Below are 24,083 nucleotides of genomic sequence, written 5' to 3' on the forward strand. Positions count from 1 at the left end.
TTCAGTGAAAGAAAGCACAATTCTTTAGCTTTAGTGGAAATTGAGGTGTTTGGAGTTCCAAAAGTCATTAGTGTATTGAGAGCAATTTAAAAAATTAAAACCTTCTGACATCAAGTCATGGCATGGAATCCAATTCTTTAATATACCCTCATCTCTAATAATTTATTCAGTTAAAAATGACAAGAAACACTTGTGCCTGCAGTATGCTTAACCAAGGTCAGACCCTGCTGTGGCACACTAGACATGTTTTTGGCCCAGTGCGTCTTTGAAATTTTCTTCTGTGCAGTCCAAAAGCAGCTTTGAGGCAACAGTGCTCACTTCCATGTCACACAACGAGGACAGTAAAGTCTGTTCCATAGTGGCATTATACACAGCAGGAAAATCTTCATCCGTGCAATTCTTTATAGAGCCATCCTTAACACTACTGACACATTTTCTTGAAGCTTTACTGAGTGTTTTAGTAATTTACTCCGAGACACAGCCCCCTGGAGGACCTCGACTGCCCCAAGACATTGTGGATAACACCCAGTCCCACCAGAGAGGAGGCTCGGGGGGACCATCCCTCTCTCTACAACTCCTTGGAGGGAGGTTGCAGCCAGGTAGGAGTCGGGCTCTGCTCCTGGGCAGTGACAAGACAAGAGGACACAGTCTTTAGCTGCACCAGGTTGGGCATCAGGAGGAATTTCTTCGCAGAAACTATGCTCAGACATTGCAAGGGGCTGCCCAGGGAGGTGGCGGTCACTGTTCCTGGAAGTGTTTCAGGAAAGACTGAGTGTGTCCCTCAGTGCCATGGTCTGGTTGACACCGTGGTGTTGGTCAGCGGTTGGGCTCAGTGATCTCCAGTTCTTTTCGAGCCCAAGTGAGTCTGTGGCTCTGTGAGAACAGCCCCCGTGCCCAGGCCGGTGTCAGCCGCTGCCGGGCAGCAGTGCACGGTACGGCTGAGGCACGGTACCGCTGGGGCACGGTACAGCTGGGGCACGGTACGGCTGGGGCACGGTACCGCTGAGGCACGGTACCGCTGGGGCACGGTGCCGCCGGGGCACGGTACGGCTGGGGCACGGTACCGCTGGGGCACGGTACCGCTGAGGCACGGTACCGCTGGGGCACGGTACCGCCGGGGCACGGTACCGCCGGGGCACGGTACGGCTGGGGCACGATACCGCCGAGGCACGGTACCGCTGAGGCACGGTACGGCTGCGGCACGGTACCGCTGAGGCACGGTACGGCTGCGGCACGGTACCGCTGAGGCACGGTACGGCTGCGGCACGGTACCGCTGAGGCACGGTACGGCTGCGGCACGGTACCGCTGAGGCACGGTACGGCTGGGGCACGGTACGGCGGGAGAGTGCCGACCCTCGGCCCCAGCAGCGCCCGCCATCGCAGCGGGACCTTCGGGGCCTTTTGTATTCTTCCGTTACGTGGTACGTTACTTTCTGGACACCGAACCCCACACACTTATTTACTAATTCATTATTTGCATTTATTTCACAGAGTGGGGTCAATTCCCCACAGAGCCCCTTCCCACACAGCACCCGGGCCCGGCCCTTTTCCCGCTTCCTCCCGCCGCCGCCGTGGCGCGCGCGCGGCCCCGCCCCTCGCGCACATCCGGGTCCCGGCGCTGGCCCCGCCGGCCCCGCCGCCGCCGCTCCCGTCCCGCCGCCTCCCCCGGCAAAGTTTCGCTGCAGCAGCAGCAGCGGCGGCCGCGGCCCAGCCGGCGCCTCACGGACACTCGCACCGGGGAGGCCGCCTGCTCCGCGCCGGGTGGGTCGGGGCGGCGGAATGGTTGGGGGAGGGTTGCGGGCCGCGGGGTCGCGGCGCTGCCGGTCGGGTTCCGGGCAGCGGTGGGGGTGCGGGGGTAGACGGGGCCCAGGCCTCGAGCGGGCCCGCGGTGACACGGGGGTCCCGGCGGGGCGGGAGGGGACGGGGAGCGGCCTGCGGGGGAAGGAGCAGCCCCGGGAGGGAGAGGAGAGCGCGGGGGCGCCCGCGGGGCTGCTCGGACACGCGTGGTGCCGGTACGGGAGCGGACATCGCAGTGGTCGGCACTCGAGAGGGTTGTCTCTTGTTTTTTGTTGTTTGGGTTTTTTGGTTTTTTTTTTTTTTTTTTTTTTTTTTTTTTTTTAAGACGAGGACTCTCTTAACTGGAATCAGGCCTGACCGAGCGAGGGGAGAGCAACAAACGCGTTTGCAGGCGCTGGCAGGGAGGCGATGTGCGGGCTCCCACACACGCGCGGCTCTCACAAACACACACTTGTCCACCTTGGCCTTCCTCGCGTGCGCCCAGCCCTGACAGCTGCCTGACAACAGATGCACAGCTTCGGTGATTTAGAACGGCAGGTTTTGTCTTCTGCGGGTTGTAAATTTAATAGAGGAAATATGCTCTTGCGGTTAAAAGCACAAGACTGGAAATCAAATGATCTGTGCTTTGTTCCAGTTGTGGGGTTTCTAATGTGACCTTAAGGTGATTGAGTGATATTTCGCAGGAAAGTGAGATAGGGAAGAACTGATTCAGCAGTAGTGTTGACTGTATTATTGAATAGGTTCAGTAATAGTTGTTGAGTGTCTTGGTAGAATAGGTAGGGATTTAGAAATTCCATGCAGTGAATCACTTGGGCTCGCTGCTTTAGCAAAACTGCCAAGGAATAACTGTCAGAATTTGCATCAGCAAAGTTTTGTCTGTCGTGGGAAATTAGACTGTCAGTATATGATGGGTTTAGATGAAATCTCATGCTGTTTTCATTCCTTCGTTAATTTCAGATAATTAGCCTTCCATGGGTGGCTTTAAAAGAATGAAAACTGAAATGAGAGTAGTTCATTGCGTGTCAGTTATAGAAGTTCTGCACAGAATATCTTCCTGGTATTCTGAGGAATCACAGTTTGACTGGAGTAAAGAAAAAGGTGCAAACACTTGCAGACATGTGCCTGTGCTCATCAAAACCTGTAAAGCTTTATGAAGTTGGCAGCTAGTGGTAGTGGAAGTTAATAGAAGCAGCAAATAACTTAATTGAAGATGTTTCATAATTAGTGTGTTGTAACTTTTGAGAGTGCCCTGTCTGTGTTGGATTTAATGTCTTAATCCCTACCGTTTGATAGTGGTTTACTCTTACTTCTGATATTAAAATTTTGTTCACTTGGCCTTGAAATTGCTGCTAAGTGACTAATGCCACTTATTTCTGCAAAATAAAACCCCAGCAAACCATGTGCTTACCTACCTTTTTCAAACCTTTCTTTTCCTTTCAAATGTGGAGGACATACATTTGAGATAGGAATTTTCTCTTTTTCTGAAGAGGACTTTCCTGATGGAAGCCCAGACTGACAATCATGATGGGGCTGACAAATGGAAAAGAAGGAAGACAGTCTTCCTCTGCCTTTCTTTCTGTTGGTGACAAAAGATCACAACAGTGTGCTGCCGTGTGCAGCTGTGGTGGGTGGTTTTTTTGGGTTTTTTTGAGGTTTGTCGTTTTAACCTCTAATGGAACTTGAAGGAACAACTGTAATTGTTGACCTTGTACTATTTTGTACTTGTTAGGAAGTCAGATTTTTAATCTTGCACCTGGAGTGGGTGATCTGTACAGAGTTTTTATGATCACAGAATATTATTTGAGCTGGAAAAAAAATGTCTCCCAAGATGGAGCACTCATGCTCAATTAAGGAACTTTTTGGGCTTTGAATGTTCTTTGCAAATTATGTTGTGATCTTTAATGCTTTGGAGGACATATTTAATTGCAGAAAACTGTCCTCTATTTTCTTTATAGATGTCTAAGGAAAGTGCTAGGAACTCTTTTATTGCTCTTGGCTGAATTACGTACCTGCAGAAATACTCCTGTGGCAATTTTGTGCAAGTCCCTGTGTGTTCCCTTCCTTCCAGTTAAGGCCTTGCTGGTTACCTTCATGTTTGTTTGGTTTTTTTAAGTTAAAATACGCATTTCTTCAAATATCTCTGTTAGATCTGGTGGAATGAATTTTAATCTGTTAATGTTTCTTTAAAGATCTTTACTGATTTTTTTTAATAACAGGTAAGGAGCTCGTGTTCAAAACGAGAAGATTTGTTCTTGTGTGAGCTGAGTGCACTTGAGATATCTTCATGGCTAACGATAACAGCTCATTAAAAGCAAGCTGAGCAGTAATTTAACACTTCTGCCGTTATCATTAGTCACAGTGCAAGTTCCTGCCCTGTTTTCTGGAAGCCTTTTTAGCCGTGTTCCTGTGACCACGTAGAAGAGTTTGGCTGGCACTGGAGCGCTTGACCAGCGTGGGTTGGCAAGGTGCAGCACGCTGCCTGCCAAGTCCGTATCCCCACTGACCTACCACCGAGGTTGAGCCTGCCAGCACTGTCATCCTTGACAGAGGATCTTTGTCAGAGTCCCTGCTACTGATACACCAACTATGAAGTAGTGTCTCTGAATTCTGGGTCAGTGGATGTCACAAACTGACAAATTTAGAATACTTTGCCATTCATTCATTCTGTGCAAGGGGGAAAAAAAAAACTTGCTGAATTACCATTGTCAGTGTTCCCTCCAATCCTGTAGCTTTTGTAAACTTGTCACAGGCTTAATGCAATTCACTTGGAATGAAGTGTATACACACACACACATATACATCTTTATTTTTTGTCTTCTTTTAAAGCTTTTTGGCTGTCCCATTTTGCAGGTTATACTTTCTGTTGCCAACTCATAGTTTTTAGAATCTTGGTCTTTAATGAAGGTCTTGCACAAGAGAGTCTATATTTTTAGAAGGCTTTGTCCAGTTTGCTAATTTTTTAGCATACTTTAGGGTTTGTGAAAAGTACAAGATGCCCTTTATTTTCCCATTTTTGTCTCCCAAGTGTGGTACTGAGGTCATTCCTAATCACCCACTTGCTTGTTCATGTCCAACCTACCAATGGAGGCATAGGCCTTTGTTTTCATGTTTAGTGAAATGTAGCAGTGCTTTTCTCTGGAATTTTAATTAAGAAATGGATTCTAAGTTGTAGTTATCTGCTTTGGTTAGAGTAGATCTTAAATAACCTTAAAAACAGGAGGCAGTTTCAGGGCTGTCTACTGTTGATGGTGGCATTTTCCAACATAATAGTTCGGCTGGAAAGTGCCAGTTAGCTGAAATAGAAAAGTGAGAAAATGTACAGTTCTGATAAAACACTTAAGGAAGACAGGTTTTGCTTCTAAGATGGAAATTATAGTTTTGAGAATTTCTACAAAAGCTAATTGCTCAGTAATTAGAGCAGCTGCAGAGACCAGGGCCATGGGGAGCACTGGATTTTTTTGTTGTAAATGTGGATACTTTAAGAAATAGAACATTTTAGGCATAGCAAGTTCTGGTGTTTTCTCCCTCCCTCTCCCTTCCCCTGTATCAGAGTTAAACTCAAATTTTGCCATGATGCAGAATGAATTCAAAACTGTTCTTCGATTTTAATTTTTCTGAGCTTTTATTGACATCAGATGGAAGGGAGGGTGCTTTGAAAATGCAGTGGAGCTCTCTTAGTGATCTCTTTGCCTGGACCTCTCTTGTGGTATGTATCATTATCACTGGTATTCTTTTTTGACAATAATTTCTGAGAAAACTTTAAGAAGAAACAGAAGCATCATTTTGCTATCTGAATTATATTCTTCTATGTACACTGTATTACTTGCTGCTTGTGCTGAGCCTCAGAGTTTGTTAGTTTTTTTATAAGAGAGTTCTGGTTAAATACTTCTCAGCTGACAGAGCTAAATGCTTCAGCATTTTTTTTATGCTGTGTTAGATGGTGTACAGATGTGGAAATTAAAAGCAAAAGTATTGTGTGAGAAAGCCCTGTCAGCAATTGTCAGTAGATTTTTCTGTTTGCAGGGCAGTCACAGTAAAAGTTTTGAAGATACCAGACAGTTATTTTCTCTTCTTGTTTACATATATTATCAGTTAGATTATATTGCCTTACAAGGCACGTTTGAAGCAAGAAATCTAGTGCTAGGGTAAAAGCACTTAGGTAGATTTTTGTCAGCTGGATGCCAGTTCTCGTGAAAATACCACAAGTTCCTTTTTGATATAATTTATAAAATCTCTTTCATCTTTTACTTAAACTTATGGGGAGAAGAGGCAAAAGAAGTTTTTTCATTGGTGGTATTCCTTGTGGCTGAGATGTTACACAGGGTAATTGAAGAGAGATCTTTTCTGTGGAGAGGCTGTGGCAATGGTTTGAAGGATGCAGGCCCTTCAAGTTCATTGAACAAGTTTTTTTAACCACAGTGTCATGTTGAGATCTGTGCTATGCTTGATGTGTATGGAGAAACTGTGCAGCTAACATTTCTCTTTTCTTCAAGAGAAGACTCTTTTAATATGTGCCATTGCATGGGACTGTGTGCTGGGCTACAATGTAAGCTTGGGAAAATGATAATAAAACTCAAGCACAATCCTGCACAGTTCCTGTCAGGAAATTTATAAGGAAAGAAGGATTTTAATAAAACCAAGTGAAATGATGTGTGAGGTTGTAGTTTTAAAGAAAGTATTGATCTGTGTATATAGCACAACACACTATAATATACTACTGCAGTTGAGTTTCTGAGCTTTCTCTATGAATATGTATGTTAATGTGTGTATGGAGTCAAAATACTTGAGCATTTCTGAGTTTGAAGGGCAATAAAGTTAAGCACAAGAGCTGACTGCAGAGCAGCTTTAACTGCAGATCTGCAGCAGCTCTAATGAACTCCCAGTTGTGCTGCTGCTTATAAGTGGTGCTTTGTTTATTGTATGGAGTTGAGTCTCAAAACAGCTTCTAATCATCAGCAGTGAAGTTCCTTGTTTCATACTGGCTATGATGCTACAGGAGGCTTCTGAATTTGCAAACAAGTAAATCAGTGGGAAGAGAATAGTCCTTGTGTACTTGAAAACAGCCTTAGTACTGGCAGTAGGAAGGGAGGGTTATTGGTTTTACCCATTTTAAAATGATTTTACCCATTTTATTCTTGTGCTTCTGAAAGCATCATTCACTTCCCTGCTGCTTGGGATGATGGTTTGCTTGGTTAATAGTACTTCAAACCTAGATTTTACATGTGAGAAATTAGTTTGGAATCAATGGGAGAACATGTTACATACAAAATGCATCTCATGAAAATAGGTACACCATATGTAATGTTACATTTTCTGTTCTGCAGTGGCTCTTGCTCAGGTCCTTTTAGCCAGGAGGAGATTCCTTGGTATGACATCAAATGAACCTACTGAACTTGCCAGTTTAATGGAGTAGACTAAGAAAATTCCACAAGAACTACTAAAGGGAAGTCAAGTTCCTTGGGATTTGTGATGACAGATGGAAGGTGGTAGAGTTCTTCCATCTGCGTAAATGAAATATAAGTTCTGTTGTTGGCCAATTTTGTTTATATCTGGCTGGCTGGCTAAAGTATTAAGGAGGGGGTTCGCACAATGGACCTGTTCACCCAACTAGCTTCCTTCCATTTGCTGTAGTCATTAACAAGAACTTTTAAAGTGTAAATAATGCATGCCCCAAAGTCTAATTTTGATACAATGATTACTTCCTTTTACATTTGCCCTTTGAAAGCCCCCTCATGCTACTCCATGTAATTCATTACACTCGCTCCTTAAAGAGTATTTGTAGCTTTTTATTTTAATGTAACATTGTGGTTTTCAGTCTATATTCTCTTGTAGCTCAGCTGAAAAGTTGTTTAATAAAAGAAGGTAATGCATAATAGACCCTCTGCCTCGTAAGGAAATTTAAGCAAGCTTTTTTCCCGTGAAAGTTGTTACCAGCTGTGTCTAGAGGTGCAGCAATAAGAGTAATTTGTGCACCACTGAATGAGAATGTGACTCTTTAAAGCATTTGTTTCTGTATTCAAAGCTCAATGATGCTCTGTGGTACTGCAATCACAGCTCATAACTTGTGCTTTTAAGCCTCAGAAGAAATTGATTGTAAGTACAGATGATCTGGGGAAGCTGTTCCTGGCAGATGTCAGGATTACTTAGAAACCTTTCACAAATTAGATACTGAAATTACAGCAAATGCAAGTAAATGTTCTAAATGTGGTTTATGCCACACATTCAGAAATCTAAAAACCCTGCATGAATTGCAGTTTCTACATGGAAATGTTTGGTTTCTACATAAATACCTGAACCTACGGCTTTGTGGCCTTAAATAGCTCATGAAGCCAGCTCATGATTCATGAACCTTTTTAATTCTGCCTTGTTTTCTTAAGAAAGGCAAAAGCTGTAAACCTTCCGTGTTTTGCCATGCAAAATGAACTGCAGGCAGGTGTGCAGTGGGATAAATTCAGTGTCATTTTTTACTTCTCAAACCCTGTTAGTATTTTGTTGCATTTTCTTTCTTGCCCTTGATTTTCTTGAGCAGGTTCAAATACACTACAGAAGAGTCTTTAAAGCCTCATAAGTGGCCAGAGTGGAGTTACAGTGAATGGTATTAAGGACTTCAGCAGTCTCATTTTTCAGTGGTTAGAGTTACAAGCATGTATGTGCAAACTTTTTTTGAAGAAGGTGAAGCAGTTTTGGTCAAATCTGTTCTGATGCTTCTGAAATACTTGTATTACCAGGCTTTGCTTTTGTTGATGGGACCTCCAATGTAAAGTTTTTAGAGTTAATTATGTTACTTACTGCTGGCAGATTATTTCTAAAATGATAGTTTGTAGGACAGTCATTTATCATAATTCCCTTGCCACTTGCTCTACAAATACTAATTACTGCAAAATATCATCTTAGTAGAACTGTTCCAACTTCCTTTCCTTTTAGTGAGCTTGTTTATTCCATGAGTGTACTTGTGGGTAAATGATGTTAAAATTATATAAAACAAATAAAATCTTTCCTAGTTGATCCATTACGTTCAAAATAATAAAAAACAAAATAAAATTTTACATGATCATAGCATAGAATTGTAGATCTTTAAATTTGGTTTCTTAATACAGATGGGGCTCCTGTAATGGGATAGATCAGGGGATGTTTGTTAAGATCTCCTTTGAGCTTAACTTAACTAGAGGAATTTCCAGCGCATCTTCTGCCTTGATGATGCATAAGATTCTTTGAAAGCATAGCTGGAAGCAAAAATAGAACATTTGAATTGTCTTCTGGTCTGAGAGTCTAGGTGGGTTCATTTCCTTTTCTAGGGGTGTGAGCAGTTGCTGATCTTGCAGCTATTGAATGTATGCAGGGTTGAAAGTTAAGTTAGTTGCAACTATAAACAGCTTTTACTTTTTTAAACGGTAAACTTTTATCCTCAGTAAAAGAAAAAATTCAGTCTGAGTTCCTGGCCAAGTTTATTTCCCTTTATGTATTTCCTGTTACTTTGAAGGGTGCAAAGATTCTTATGTGTAATAGTCCGAGGGAACTAAATTAGTCTCAAAGTGCAGACATGGTGATATTTCTGAAGAAAACAGGTGATACATAATTATTTGAGTTTTTTCCTTTAGTTTTTTCTCAATGCCTTCTTCTAGGGAGTTACTGAAGTAGTGGGAGACTTCTCGGTTTTTTTTCCATTTTGTTTTTTTGTGAGAGCTCTGGGAAGAAAGACCTTCAAACAGTATTTCTGTTTGTTTCAGTAATATGGAAAAAAAATTGGAAAAGCAAAACAAAGTTGAATAATCAAAGAAGTACCAATGGGATTAAGCTACTGCATGAAATAAATGGATTTTTTTCCTGTAGAGGAACACCAAGTGTCCTTGGGTTTGTTCCCTGCTTTCCTTGCCCTCTAACTCCGTAATAGAAAATATAGGATGGTTACACTTGGGACATAACTGCCTTGTCTGGGGATGTTTGCTGTAGCTTTGGCTGCTGCTGCTTAGCACATGGTTTTGTTGTATAGAAAGATCTGTCCAAGTGCCTGAGTGAGCCTGTAAATGTGCCCAGACACTTAAAAAGCCTTATCAGATGACTTTTAGTTTATCAAAGATGGAGGAAAAAAGATCTTCTTGATTAAAGGTAGCACTCTAAGAGAACCAGCACAGAGATATTTAACATTTTGCTCCCAACCCCCCCCCACAACCCCCTTTTTCTCTTATGTGCAGATTTGATGTCTTGGGCTGGGGTAGGTGTTCTAATTCACCGTGGTTTATCAAAAGTGGAGAGACAATGTTGTTTGGCAGTCTCTGTAGCAAGAGAGGAAGCATCTTTTGTTATTGACATCCTTTCTCTTAGCTCTGCTCTTGCTTTTTGCCAGCTGCTCATTGTCTATACTTGCTTATTTAGTATTCACAAGGGATTTTACAAGTTCTTATCAGTTCGTTGCCACAGCACATCATTTCCTCTTGTCATCGGTACTCCTTAAATTGCTGGGGGGAGGATTTGCATTAGGGCTGGTGAGTGGTAAAACACCATTCATGAGCCAGTTGTTCTGCTCTTCTCCTTTCCGAGGCACTTTGTAGTAAAGGTCACATTTCTAGTGCTTACTCCACCATGTCTTTTCCCCCCTTCTTTTTTCTGGGGAGAAGAAAACAATTTTCTTTTGCCAAGGCTAAAAATATCCATCTCTTCAAATACTCTTCTTAAAAGATACAAGGAAGTGCAGCATAAAATTAGCTACAGCTAAAAAAAGGTTGACCACCTCTCTGGGTGGCTGGAGAAGGTTTGGTTTGTGCTTTTTATTGGGTTTTTATTTTAATTGTGCTTTCTTTTCTTCGTCTACAGTTTCTTCCTAATTTCTTTTAATACTCTCAAAATCATGGGGTAACTAATTAGAGCTGAAGAAAAAGCAGATGCTTTAGGATTTTTTTCCTTTTTGGAAATAAAGATCCGTTTCAGAAGCTGAGTATTTCTGTGCAATATTGGCCTTGGAACTGGTGGTTCCACCCTGCCTCTTCCCTGTTTCTTCAGGGAAGTTTTCTCATAGCAGGTTTAGCCTTCTAATGCAGCACCATGACAGAGATATATTTCTAGTTTTAAAGCATATTCCTCAAGCCTATCTTCTGAGAGAAAGTAATCAATTTAAGGAGTGTTAACGGGAACTGTGCTGTCCCTACTGACCATCATCCCTTGATGGTCCCTTTTCCCACTGACCAGTAGTGCAAGCTTTGGGGACTGATTACTTCTTTGGAGTGGGGTCATAGTACTACTGGGATTTTGTTTTGAAACAAAATCTGGTGCAATGCTAGGGTTGAAACAGGAAGTCTTCTCATATATGCCTTTTGTTTTACCACTGCCTTTACTTGTTTACTAATTCCTTGTTAAATTATCTTTTTACTAGAACTAAATTGGAGGAATCGATCATCATTTTTGATGTGAAGGCTTCATCACTGACATCTCTATGTTCATTTGTCATCCTCCAGGAAATAATACGGCTCATCAGTTGCAATAAGTGCTTTGGGTGTACACTGACATTTATTTGGAAAAAAACAAATAAATAACCCAACAGACAAAGCCCAACAAACTTTTTGAAGACTTGTGTCAAATGACGTCAATGGCCAGTTTGTTCTCCTTTACTAGCCCAGCTGTAAAGCGTCTGTTGGGCTGGAAACAAGGAGATGAAGAGGAAAAATGGGCAGAAAAAGCTGTTGATGCTTTGGTAAAAAAGCTGAAAAAGAAAAAGGGTGCTATGGAAGAACTGGAGAAAGCCTTGAGCAGCCCAGGGCAGCCCAGCAAGTGCGTTACTATCCCCCGCTCTTTGGATGGACGGCTGCAGGTGTCTCACAGGAAAGGCCTTCCCCACGTCATCTACTGTCGTGTGTGGCGCTGGCCGGATCTACAGAGCCATCACGAGCTGAAGCCCTTGGATATTTGTGAATTTCCTTTTGGATCCAAACAAAAGGAAGTCTGCATCAATCCATACCACTACAAGAGGGTGGAGAGCCCAGGTATGTTTGAAAGTTCTTGTCCTAAAAACGAAACTGAATCTTTAGTAACCGCTTAACTATTCATTCCATCCTCTTCCTCCTCGGGTACTGTACAACCAATTGAAAGTGGTGTGTGAGGCAGTCTGGGAGAGGAGTGTTCAAAGTACACATTACTGGTGGGGTTTTTGGGATCACCTTTTTCCCCACAGCCTTCTTAAGTCTGCTGCCCTTAAAGTTAGTAGCAAAGTTCTCCTTTGTCGTGAAATAGAATGCAGTGATGTGTTCTTTCAGGTTCAGTTTCTTTGAGAAACGTGTTTCAAAATCTCAGTCCTTGCAGGAAGGTTGGTGGCTGCCTTTCAAGGCCTTGCTGTTTAATCCATGTGTGACATGAACTGAGGAGATGAAAAATAAAATTAATAAAATTCTAGGGTGGCAGAGTTCCCCACATGACTTCCAGTTAGGAGACAGCAGAGATGAGTATAACCAGGAGATGTGATCAGTTAGAGGAAGGTATGTGTCAGATGTGTGTCAGGTAAGGAGCCTGCTGTTAAAGTGTGCTGTGGGAAAGGTGAGGAGGCTTGGGATTGCAGTGGGAGAGATGAATAATGTTGCTCTGGACAGTGTGGTGAGAAGTTGCTTCCCTTGCTCCCCAAAGTGGTTGTAACTCTACTGCATTGACTGAAGTGCTCAAGTGCACTGCTGCAGCACTGGAATTCCAGACTCCAGCAGTCCTGAAGTTAAAATATATGGCAGTACAGATTTTGTTTCTCTTCAGTGGAAAGAACAATATGTAACTATATAGCTTGACTGTAGTAATAGAGACTGTATTTTCATTTTCTCTGATTTGCCAACATATGCAGGTGTAAGTTTTGCACTTCTGCATCAGTATTTCAGTATGTGCCACATGTAGCCTGGTTTGGTTTATTATTTTTTAAAAAAGGTCATCTTCGAGTTGTGTGAAATATATGTGCGTGTGTTTTTGTGATTCTTGCAAGAGTAAAGTTTGAGTCTTCCATTAAGACTGATGTGAAAAAATGAAGGAGAGGATAAAGGGGGTAAAGGCATGCCACATTCATCCCCTGCTCCTCTTTCCACCCCCGCTAGAGTTGAAATTATCACGATGAGCAGAATAGCACATTATTTGTATCTCTTACCTTATATCTCAGGTTTTCGTCTAAATGTATCTGGGTTTTGTTTGTTTTTTGCAGTTCTACCTCCAGTGTTAGTGCCTAGACATAGTGAATTCAACCCCCAGCACAGTCTGCTAGTTCAGTTCAGAAACCTCAGCCACAATGAGCCCCACATGCCACACAACGCGACATTTCCGGACTCCTTCCAGCAGCCCAACAGCACTCCGTTCTCCATCTCACCAAACAGCCCCTACCCCCCTTCTCCAGCCAGCAGCACTTACCCGAGCTCCCCAGCCAGCTCTGGGCCATCCAGTCCCTTTCAGCTGCCAGGTGAGTACAGCCTGAATGGCAGTTCAGTAAAAATCACTGAAATGTCACATGTTGTTGTGACCCGTGACCTCAGGAATTGGTTTGCCATAAATGGTTTTTTCTTTTGCATTTTATGGGATTTTCTTCCTAGTTTTGTCACTGGTCGAAGTTAAATGTTACAGTTTTATTTTTCCAACTGATTTTTGTCAAGTGATTTTTGTACTGGTGAGGGTTTTTTGTACAGCTTCACTACAGCATAACTGATCTGTACTTTAGAAGAAGAATAGCAATGAAAAGAAAGCAAATGCAGGATGCTGAACAGGAAGCTTACTGATGTATTTCATTGAATAAAAACATTTAAAATAAGGTGTTTAACTGGAAAAAAGTAACATTTTTGTTGGGAACAGATTGGATTAAACTGATTCTGTTTAAATGAGTTGGAAAACACAGAAAAAGCAATTCATAGGGCCAAAGGAAAGAAGTCTTACTGGTTCTGTCTGATTATTGGTGTGGTTTATAAAGCCAGGAGTTTAATAAGAGTAAAGACTTTATTTTTCCACTAGCTCAGTGGCCTCATCTTTGTAGTCTGGTTGCTCAGTTCCCCAGAATTGTCCCAGTGAGAGGGTATCTGTTGGCCAAGTACTGGGATCACTGGGGTTGCTGCATTTATGGGGCATAGTGGGGTGTTGCCACACTGAGTGCTGTGCTGATGGAAGGAAACATCCACACTTCTGTAATGAACTCAGCCTGCAGGAGCAGCAAAAACCCCCAAATTGTTCTAGGCCTTTATTATATTAAGCAAATAGTTGTTTCTTCTACTGCTTTGTTTTTGAACACTGAGAAGAGGGTAGGCAAGAAAGCTCATGTTTGTGTGACAAAAAGGGGGAAGCAGAGTCATCAAGCCCAAATGCAGGAGTGCAGGTATTAAAGAAAAGAAAATGCAGAAAGAAAAATGTGCATCTCTTATTTTTTTCAAGTTTCCAATGTTGTTATTGGTTCCATAGATGAACTTTCAGCTATTGAAGGAGTTTACTGTAAAGACAGCTGGCTGTGTTCAGATTTATTTGAAAACAAGGCCAAATTTTTTAACATCTTGTTGGGGAATATTTTTGTGTGTTTACAACTGTAGAATGTATAAATAAATACTCTAAATTGTTGAAGTTTATTCTTATTTTTTTCATGCTTGTAGCTGATACTCCACCTCCTGCATATATGCCTCCTGATGACCAAATGGGGCAGGATAATTCACAGTCTATGGACACAAGCAATACAATGATCCCTCAGATCATGCCAAATATATCTACCAGAGGTAAGTTGTATAGTCTGGTGTAAAATTACATAGTTTGGCATCCTGCAACTCATGACCAATCTGAATGAATAATTTCAAATGGGTCAGTAAATCTTGCTGGTAGGTGGAAGCAGCCCTCCTAGGTAAACTGGGGCTGTTAGAGACATAATTGAGAAATAAACTTACCTTGCTTATTTTTATTTTCATCTGTTCCTTTCAAAGCCTCAGGTGCATAATATTGCTTACAGTGAGTTGAATTTTTTTTTTCATTTCTTTTCTGCAGCCTTTGCCTGTTGTTGGAATAACATTTGCACAAAGGCTCTGAAAATTGAGTCCCAAAATACCAGTTATAAGAGATTTTTTAAGAGTGGGCAGAAGAGTTATGTTTTACCTGCTATCACGTAGTCTTTTTTGTGTATGTAAAGGTTGTTTTTGTGTAATATCAGGCTTAAAATTGTAAAAAAAAAATCATAAAATCAACTGGCCAGCTAAAATGCACAAAGATCAAAATCTTTAAGATTATAATCATCACATTTGTTACCCATTATAATTGTTTACTCAGATTTTACTTAGCTGTTGGTGTTTTGGAAGGTCTGCTTGACAGTTGTAGCTTTAATATTTTAACATTTATATAAATGTTAATTCCATTTGCTTTTCAGATGTTCAGCCCGTTGCCTATGAAGAACCCAAACACTGGTGTTCCATTGTGTATTATGAGTTAAATAACCGTGTTGGGGAGGCTTTCCATGCATCTTCCACAAGTGTCTTAGTAGATGGGTTTACAGATCCCTCCAACAACAAGAACAGGTTCTGCTTAGGTTTGCTGTCCAACGTTAATCGCAACTCAACGATCGAGAACACTCGACGGCACATTGGCAAAGGTAAAACTGAGTTTGTCTTGTGAACCAATCCTTGGTTTTATTTCTAGCAGCAGTGATAATTCTCAGATGAAAATGCTAGAGGTAATCTGAGATGTGATACATTATCTACCTCTCCAGTATCAGAAAACTTAGTTAGGCCCGGTTTGATTCTAATAAGTCAGGAATTGCATGCATTTTTCTTTGTCACTAATTAAAAAGACTAAATATTACTCCTTCCTTACCAAAATAGATTGCCATTGGGGCTTGCTTGTTAGGGTAGATGTAGTGGTCTGCGTTTCAGCACCAAGAAACATTACAGGATATGCCATGATACTCCACATTATATCTGCTTCTTAAATTCTGCATACACCTTTGCAGTATGTCAGAGATTTTTTTTGTTTTGTTGTTGTAAGGTAGTACCTTCTGTCTGCAGTATGTTCAAATATCTTGGTGAGTTGGCAGCAGGACTTTGAAGTGCTAATGCAAAACTGCAAGGGCTCATTTGTCTGAGTGAATCCATGGGGCGTGGATGTGTGTGGGAGGGATTCCTGGAGACAGCAGGTTTTGCAAGATCTTCTAGTTTTCCTGTACTGTTTTGGCTGATAGTACATAGAGATGCACCGTTTTCATCTTTGATGGAATGTGCCTGGATTATCTTAAATTGTAGAACACTTTTTCTGAATTTTTTTTTTTTTTTGTGATTAACTCAGTCCTGAGAAGAGAACCGTGTTTCTCTTACACATGTTTAGAAGCCTTTTTACCACCTAAGAGCATTTGGTAAAGTTGGTCTTGAGTTTTGATTGATGAAAATTCACCCTGTCCCATAACATTCTTTTAATTAGGAACTACTATAAATATGACCAAATTTTGCAGATAATTTAGAAACCAGAAGTTCTGTTTGTGTCTGTTGGAAACTTGGCTCTGCAATGCAGTTGTCCAAAAAAAATTATAATATTATAAAGGAGAACAAGTGATTTTGGGGCATGGGTGGTTTGTCAGGCTGTTTTGTTTTGGCTCACCCCTTTTAGTGGTATAGACAGAGAAATCTTGTGCATCTGCCTAAGGTCAGAAGTGTAACCAGGACCCATCATCATACTGTAGAATAGTAATGAGCTTTAAAATGTCTGCATCTCTGATAGTAATTATGGAACTTAAGCTTTGCTTTATGGTAACAGTTCCAACAACAATTAATGTTGTTTAGAGATAAAATACTGCTTATTTATGGCTTTTGCTTGAAAGGTCTTGAAGTTTTGTCTCCTTAGAACCACCCAATCCTATGTGCTAAGGTTTTTTACTGTAGCTGGCAAGTGGTGGTCACTGCCTTTTTAAATAAATAGGGTTGTGTTGTGAAAATGCAGTCTTGCCCACCCCAGATTCTCTGACAGCTGCTTGTAGTTGTTGAAGCCAACAGTTCCTCTGTAACCTCCATCCTACCTTAGTCCCAGGTGGGTCTAGCACTGTTCACAGCAGTGGCTGCTGTCTGAAAGATTAACTTGCATCTGTTGACTTGCTGCAGCCCCCTCTGGCACATCACGGGATGGTCCGTAGTGGATTCTCAGGGTATTGCAGGGAAGACTTAAATGGAGCTGAATCTCAGCCATGTAAAACCTGAGTTTGGGTGCTGAAGGGATGGGCAGCTTTTGTATATTAATTTTTAGTCAATAATAATGTTGTAAAGACTTCAGAACATGTGCATAGCTGAACACAGACAGATGTGATAAATCTGGGGGCTTTGTTGATGTTAAGGTTTGTAAACCCTGATGGTAATTAAGTGGAGCAGCTAGTTGGACTTAACTGTCCTTCGGCTTGATAAAATGTACTGAAAATCAGAGCAGACTGTGGATATTCTTTCTCATTCATGTCCCATCACTGACCCTTCTCCCAGGACACACCTATTTCTGTTCTACTTGGTATAAGCAGAAGCTGCCAGGTGTATAAAACTGGGGATTTAAAATCCACATAAATTCTCCTGAAAAATAGCTTGAAATAACAGTTGAAATGTGGCAGTAATTTTTTCATTCTATTCTGTAATTGATCAGAGAAGGACATCTAGTGGCTGGTGTATCATGAGCCTGATGTGTTCAAATGAGACAGTGTGCTACAGTGCAAGCAAAAGCTTTCCTGAGAACCTCCTCAGGCAGAAATTTGCTCTTTTTTCCCCAATAAAATGGAATTTAAGATAACTACGTTGAAATCAGAGACAACAAAGTAATTTGAAATGTTCTTATCTTTGTTTTCAAGGAGTTCATCTCTACTATGTTGGTGGAGAAGTCTATGCCGAGTGTTTAAGTGATAGCAGCATATTTGTACAGAGCAGGAACTGCAACTACCACCATGGCTTTCATCCAACAACTGTATGCAAGATTCCCAGTGGATGCAGTCTGAAGATTTTTAACAATCAGGAGTTTGCTCAGCTTTTAGCTCAGTCTGTCAATCATGGATTTGAAGCAGTATATGAGCTCACCAAAATGTGCACCATTCGAATGAGTTTTGTAAAGGTAAATTATTCTGAGAGTATTTAAGTTTATTGTGGGTTTGGGTATTTAGCAGTAATTCCATTAGCACTGTAGCAAAGCTGTTCTGGCCTGATGTGGTTCTTTTCAATTATATTTAAAGTAATTAACTGAGGGAGAAGGAAATCAATGCAAGAAAGGAAAAGCACAGATTCTATATTGAATGTTGGCTGTGTATTCAGTTACTTTAGTATTCAGGACAGGAATTTATTCATTATGGTTGCTGTCATTTTGTTAAAGGAGATTTAAGTTCATGGTCTAAATTTCAAGGAGTAAAGTGAATAACAAGTCCACTAAAAGAATGTGAGTAGAAAGGAGCATAATTATTGAAGAAAATTTTCAGCTTCTTCAAATTGATTATTAGTTTTTAAAAAATCCCTGGTTATGGAAAAAAAGACATGATTTGAGTTTCTGAACATCTGTCATGATTTGAGTTTCCTTAGCATTATTTAATCAGGGTGTTGTCTGTCTCAGGTTTAGTGTGGAGTCAAAACTTGGGGCTTTCCAGGTGTTTTGTTTGCATCTTGTCCAAAAGATGTCTCATTGGTTTTGTCAGTTATGACAAATACTGCTCAGTTTGAGGGTGTGGAGGAGAGGGAGCAGGAAGTTTAAAGAGAAGAGAGATGTGGCCATGGCCAGGAGTCACCCTCAAGGCAGCAGTGAGCTCCACAGGAGGCTGTGGCATGCAAGACTTGATTCAGGCTTCAGGTGCAGCTTCCCTCCTGCTCCTTCCAGCCTCAAGTTTGTTCCTTTAGATCAGTGTGACTAGATTGTGAATTACCTTCAGAGAAGTATCTTGAGATCATGATTTCCTGCTTCTTGTTAGTAGTTATTTTAAAAGACAAGCATGTCCTCAAATTGATCAGTGCCATTTTGTTCGTTTTCTAGGGTTGGGGAGCTGAATATCACCGGCAGGATGTCACAAGCACCCCGTGCTGGATAGAAATCCATCTTCATGGGCCCCTCCAGTGGCTGGATAAAGTACTTACACAAATGGGTTCTCCTCTTAATCCCATCTCATCTGTTTCATAGTGCTGATATTCCACCTTCAGCCTTATTTTTAGCGAACTTATTCTAATTCTAGAGAAACTTCCAGTGGATACTGTGAGCTATATGGAGAATGGATCTTATGATTTAAGTTTTTTTTTTTAGATCCCTTTGTGACCAATTCCATTGTGTATAGCTAATCAGTTTTACATTTCAAATTGTTCTTGTGATGCTTAAGTGACAGTTGAGCCCTAAGGGAAAAAAAAAAAAGTCTGTTGAAAAATTCAGAACACTTTTCCCCTTCTTCCCCTTAAAACTTAGACAAATGTCTTAACTGGAAAACTTTTTTGTCCTGTAGGGACAAGAATTAATGAAGACCGACTTCAGAAAATAAATACATATCATAATTTGGGATTTTTTTAATGTGTTTTAATGAAACTGTTTGAACATGTGCAGCTCCAGCTTGCAAGCTGTATTTTTAGCTTAGTGTTTTAACATCTTAAGGTTGACATCTGTCATAAGCAAAATTAGACTTTATTATGGCTGATTTGCCTCAGATTGAACAATGTGATTTTTTTTTTAAATGTACACATGAAATATACTTTTTACAAATATTGGAGTGGTGTAAAAACACTTGTGTTTTCTATTGGAAAATGCTGTCATAAACACATTGTATATTAATGCAGAATAGCAGTTCTTAGCCTTTTCCCACTTTGGTTTTGTAATATCTCTTTTAACCACCATTTAAGGTAGTAATTGATCCAAGGTAAACATCCTGCACAGTTCTGGAGTAGTGATTCTTGTTTTGCTTTGATTTACACTCATGCCGTTTGGATTTGGTTGCCAAGGCTGTTTCTTTTTAGGTACCTTTCTCTATTTTAACATAAACACTACTATTTGTAAATGGCAGTGCTTACTACTTTTTGGAAGGAATAAGTTTTTTGTTTTCTTTTTGGTGTTCTAGCTGTTTATTTTACCTGTCTGGAATTGATCTGTGTTAGGCCTTTTTAGTCTCTCAGTAGACATTATGCAGTATTAGTGATTACACTGTATTTAATTCACTTTCAAGTATGAGTTTGAGTCTCTTTGAAGACTGTGAGTGGCTTAGCAAATGAGTAACTGAATGCAGAAGCTTTTACTTCCAGATTATGTAATTTAATTCAGACCTGTTGGTAATGACCAAAAGTAATCACTTCTTTGTAGCCTGCATGAAACAGTGCTCTTGATCCTGTCCCTGATGGCAGGGCTTCAGTCAGAAGACTTGTAGCTGTGGTTGGCATCTTTATGGGATTAAAGGACTGTGTTACTATGACAGTGAAATTTCTCTCTCACGTCTAAAGAATCACAGAATGTTAAGGATTGGAAGGGATCTTAAAGATCTCCCAGTCCCAACCCCCCTTTCCATGGGCAGGGATACCTCCCACCAGACCAGGTTGCTGCAGCCCTTCTCCAGCCTGGCTTTGAACACTACCTGGGTTGGGACATCCACAGCCTCTCTGGGCAACCTGTGCCAGTGCCTTATCAGCTTCACAGTAAAGAATTTCTTCTGTATGTCTAAGCTAAATTTGCCCTCTTTCAATTTGGACCTCTTACTCCTTGTCCTGTCACTACAGTTCCAGACAAAGAGTCCCTCTCCAGCTTCCCTGTAGCCCCTTCAGATACTGGAAGGTTCCCATGAGGTCTCCACTCAGCCTTCCTTCTCCAGGCTGAACAGCCTCAACTTTTTCAGCCTCTCTTTTCAGGGGAGGTGCTCCAGTCCTCTTACCAGAATTGTGACCTTGGGACTTGCTCCAGCAGTTCCACATCCTTCTCACACTGGGGGCTCCAGAGCTGTGCTCAGCACTGCAGGTGGGGGTCTCACAAGGGTAGGGCAGAGAGGGCAGTGCCCTCCCTCACTCTGCTGCCCCGTTCCTGGGGATGCAGCCCAGGATTCTGTTGGTTTTCTGGGCTGTGAGTGCTCAGTGCCAGTTCATGGTGAGCTTTTCATCAGCCATCACCCCCAAGTCGTTCTCTGTAGGGCTGCTCTCAGTCATTTCTCTGCCCAGCCTGTAGGTGTGTCTGGGATTGCAAGGTGTAGGACCTTGCACTTGCCTTGGTTGAACTTAATGATGTTTGCATTTGGCAAAGTAGAGAATATAAACACTGTACTGAACACTAAAATCAATTACATAACATATGCATATTTCCGTCCTTTATATCATAAAAAAGAGGCTGAGAGAAACATGTTAAGAGAATTAGAAGTGAATTATATACAAAATTTTGCATGCAGAAAGACCCTATTATATTTTTTAATCTCACCTTGCTTTTTCTCTTTCCTAAACACCTTTTCAGAAAAGGGTTCAGTGTTTGGGGGAGAGGCTGAAAACTATTATGCAAATACTTATTAAAAGGTGTGTTGCAGTTAATTACTGCAATCCTGAGAAAAATTTTTTTTTAAACAAGTTCTTGTGTCTTCTGTTGAATGACAGTTTCTCCTCAAGTGTGGAAATCATGCATCTCTATGGTACCTAAGTAACAAATGATCTTAGAGGATTAAAATTGTTTATGTGTCATTAAAATATTTTTTATGAATTGCCTTAAAGGAATAAACTGTAACACTTCTGCAGAACCCTAATGTTCTCTTGTACAGGAATTTCTGTATTACTGTTTTGGTTTTTTGTGTTCTGTTTTGTTTTTTTAAACAGTTTCTCAAGTATGTTTGAAAACAGATGAGTGCATTTTCAGGAGAAGGGGAGTAACATTATTTGCCACTTAGCTTTGGTTTCTTCCCTTTCATTCTTTGGAGCTGCAACCCACAGACAGTTCTTTTGATTGAATAAGATGCCAAGTCAGTTGGCCACAGGATCCTGCTTCTATTTTCTTCTTGGGGCCTGACGTTTGTCAAGTTGCTGAATATGTATATTTAACACTACAGAATATTATATTTCTTGACTAGCTTATGTAATAAATGACATGGCACATTGAATTAAGGAAAGATTGCAGTTGTAGGTACAAGATTTTACTTTATCCAAAATGTTTTTTACCTGGCTTCTCTCTGTTCACTTGTATGCTTAATGTGGCCAGCTGAATGACTCAAGAATGGGTGCTGCAGTGGGTGCTGTGAGCCAGAGCTGGTGTTTAGTGCTAGTATTGTGGTTAGATTGGCTACCCATGCACTGAACCATAATTTCTGCAATAATATCCAGTTAACCCACTTCTGATGCTGTCATTAAGTACTGAAGTGCTCTGGCATTTTTCTGCTTGTGTGCATATTCTGGAACTGTAATAGCTGCAGTGCTGGGATGTCCTTGTGACTGCTGGCTTTGGCAGGGCAGGCTTGCAGCAGCAAACCCAGTCAGATTCATCTGCGTTCTACTCCTCTGGTCCTTCCTGGTAGGGCTTTTTGGGAGCTTTCTGGTTAGCAGATTTTGTGTGCTACTGGTTCATGGTGTTGCTAATCCTGTTTTGTTCATCTGTGCTGCTGATATAATATTCAGATATGGGTGCATGGATAGATTGGATAGAAAGTTGTTTGGTGCCCAGCAGTGTGTGAAGTGTCACGAGAGCAGGGAGTGCTGCTCCTGGTACAGCACATTGTGCAGAAATCACCCCTTGGTCTAGAGAGAGGGTTGGGGAGATTGACTCAGCCAGTGGCAGGTGGAGCCTTTCCACTGTAGCCCAGCTTAGACTGAATGTTACTCCTCAGTAAAAACTGATTTGGCTCCTGTAGTGTATTTTCTTCTTTCTGGGCATCTTTCTGCTTTGCACCAGCCCCAGCACTGGTTGGCAGCTTTGGCAATACCAGCAGAGAGCATGGAGCAGGTTTATCCTGGAGGCTTTCTTGGGAGTGCTTTTATAGTCCCTGAGATAAGACAGCAGCTTGGCTGTTGCTCCTTAGACCCCTGGGCGTTGCTGGCAGTCAGGCAGTGCCTGTGTATCACACTCATTAACTGCATCAGGCGTGAAGGGCTGACACTGGGTTACAGTATCTACAGGACCAAAATAAAACCTTCTAGCACGACTGACCAGTGAGAGACAAATCTGACAGAACAGCCCAACAGGCAAAAGAATGAAGAAACAGCCCAGATGTCAGGATTCAGGATAGAATTGTTTAAAATGCTGGGATTCTTTTAGTTTTGCTTGAAGCAATGATCCCCCCCACCCCCACAGTATTACAGTGTGAAAGTTGTCAATTCTTGGGTGTAAGATTAACTTGGATTCTTGCAGTATAACTCTAGAGGCCATTAAAATGTGTCAGGCTTCCTCACTAGTCTGAAATAGTAACTTTTTCAGGATATTGTTTACTTGCTCAAAGTGTTGCTGGTGATGGTTTCTGGAAAGGCAAAGAAACAAAAACCAAAAACAAAACCAAACCATTTTCTAAATGTTTTGCTTCAAATGACAAACATGTGACTAACTTTCTTCTGGAGTTGTGAAGTTTCTGTTGAGGAGGGTTTCCCATTCTGAATTCAAATCAATAGACCAAGCCATCCGATTACAATATAATGTTGCTTTCTTGTGCTGCTCCATAAACCTGCTTCTGTGTTTGTTGCAAGCATAACCTTTATGCTTTTGTTTACATTGTAGAAAACACAGTTCTAGCAATGAGGTTTTTTCATTTAACTCTAAACATCTTTTTATTTTGTTAATTTTAAAATTACTAGGTTTTGCTATGTTATGTTTTTAAAGATATTTTTTGCATACTGCTGCTCATATTTCAATAAATAAAACAAAAACCCCACAGATTCTTCTGATTTCCTTTGACTCTGTGTCTCAAGTATTTGTTTACAAGGGTTAATTTATCACATGTAACTTGCTGCTGATGCCTCTCCATGACAGGTGATCCTGTCATTTTAAAAGTACCTTTCTGTAGCTTTTTGGTAACATAAAATCTGCTGTGCTCTCAGAAGCAGAGACTTAAATTATTTCATAACTTCATTTTTTAAAGAGTTCTTTTTTCTTGTAGAATGCAGCCAGCCAAAATGGTATCATTTTGATAGTACTTATAGAACTATTTTTGTACTACCAACTGAAGTATTTCTGTAAGACCTCAGCAGTTTAATGTCTGTTGGGGGTGGTTGGTGGTTTTTTTCCTGCTGTGGCCAACCATAACATTTTGAAACAACTCATGGTGCCTGTATGTGTTGAGCTTTGAACTGTTGACCAAGAGCCTTTCAGTGAATGAGGGCTGAGCAGATACCTCTTGTAACTCAGTACTGCTGCAATAAAATGTACATTTAGAACTTTAGTGAACTGTATGTTAGCTT

General features: G+C 41.2%; 2 protein-coding genes across 3 annotated transcripts; one reads left to right on the plus strand and one right to left on the minus strand.

Moving 5' to 3' along the window:
• Nucleotides 1-905: 905 nt before the first annotated feature.
• Nucleotides 906-4,904, minus strand: LOC121361467 (SH3 domain-containing protein C23A1.17-like). Its single transcript, XM_041482212.1, has 3 exons — nucleotides 4,877-4,904; nucleotides 1,724-1,932; nucleotides 906-1,433 (listed from the first exon to the last, which is right to left on the minus strand). Exons 1-3 carry the CDS (start codon nucleotides 4,902-4,904, stop codon nucleotides 906-908), a joined length of 765 nt encoding a protein of 254 aa, XP_041338146.1.
• Nucleotides 1,613-23,559, plus strand: SMAD5 (SMAD family member 5). Of its 2 annotated transcripts, none has more exons than XM_041481882.1 (7): nucleotides 1,613-1,761; nucleotides 11,165-11,771; nucleotides 12,959-13,210; nucleotides 14,379-14,498; nucleotides 15,137-15,358; nucleotides 17,579-17,835; nucleotides 18,739-23,559. In XM_041481882.1, the coding sequence occupies exons 2-7, from the start codon at nucleotides 11,369-11,371 to the stop codon at nucleotides 18,880-18,882; spliced, it is 1,398 nt and encodes a 465-aa protein (XP_041337816.1). In that variant the 5' UTR covers nucleotides 1,613-1,761; nucleotides 11,165-11,368; the 3' UTR covers nucleotides 18,883-23,559. The 2 variants fall into 2 exon arrangements, with proteins under 2 accessions (XP_041337816.1, XP_041337817.1); XM_041481883.1 differs by having other exon boundaries at nucleotides 11,247-11,771.
• The last annotated feature ends 524 nt before the right edge of the window (nucleotides 23,560-24,083 follow it).

The sequence above is a fragment of the Pyrgilauda ruficollis genome, unplaced genomic scaffold, assembly GCF_017590135.1.
Source record: "Pyrgilauda ruficollis isolate IOZ18807 unplaced genomic scaffold, ASM1759013v1 scaffold57, whole genome shotgun sequence".
Lineage (NCBI taxonomy): Eukaryota > Metazoa > Chordata > Aves > Passeriformes > Passeridae > Pyrgilauda > Pyrgilauda ruficollis.

Bases quoted from the DNA above. Each gene is read 5' to 3' on its own strand.
- SMAD5 (XM_041481882.1), top strand. From the start codon at position 11,369: ATGACGTCAATGGCCAGTTTGTTCTCCTTTACTAGCCCAGCTGTAAAG. The intron at 13,211-14,378 runs GTGAGTACAGCC...TCATGCTTGTAG, and splicing joins CAGTCCCTTTCAGCTGCCAG to CTGATACTCCACCTCCTGCA. The intron at 14,499-15,136 runs GTAAGTTGTATA...TTTGCTTTTCAG, and splicing joins GCCAAATATATCTACCAGAG to ATGTTCAGCCCGTTGCCTAT.
- LOC121361467 (XM_041482212.1), bottom strand. From the start codon at position 4,904: ATGAAAACAAAGGCCTATGCCTCCATTG. The intron at 1,933-4,876 runs GTAGGTTGGACA...CTTCCCCCGCAG, and splicing joins AAAGGCCTATGCCTCCATTG to GCCGCTCCCCGTCCCCTCCC. The intron at 1,434-1,723 runs GTGAGGCGCCGG...TTCGGTGTCCAG, and splicing joins CCTCCCCGGTGCGAGTGTCC to AAAGTAACGTACCACGTAAC.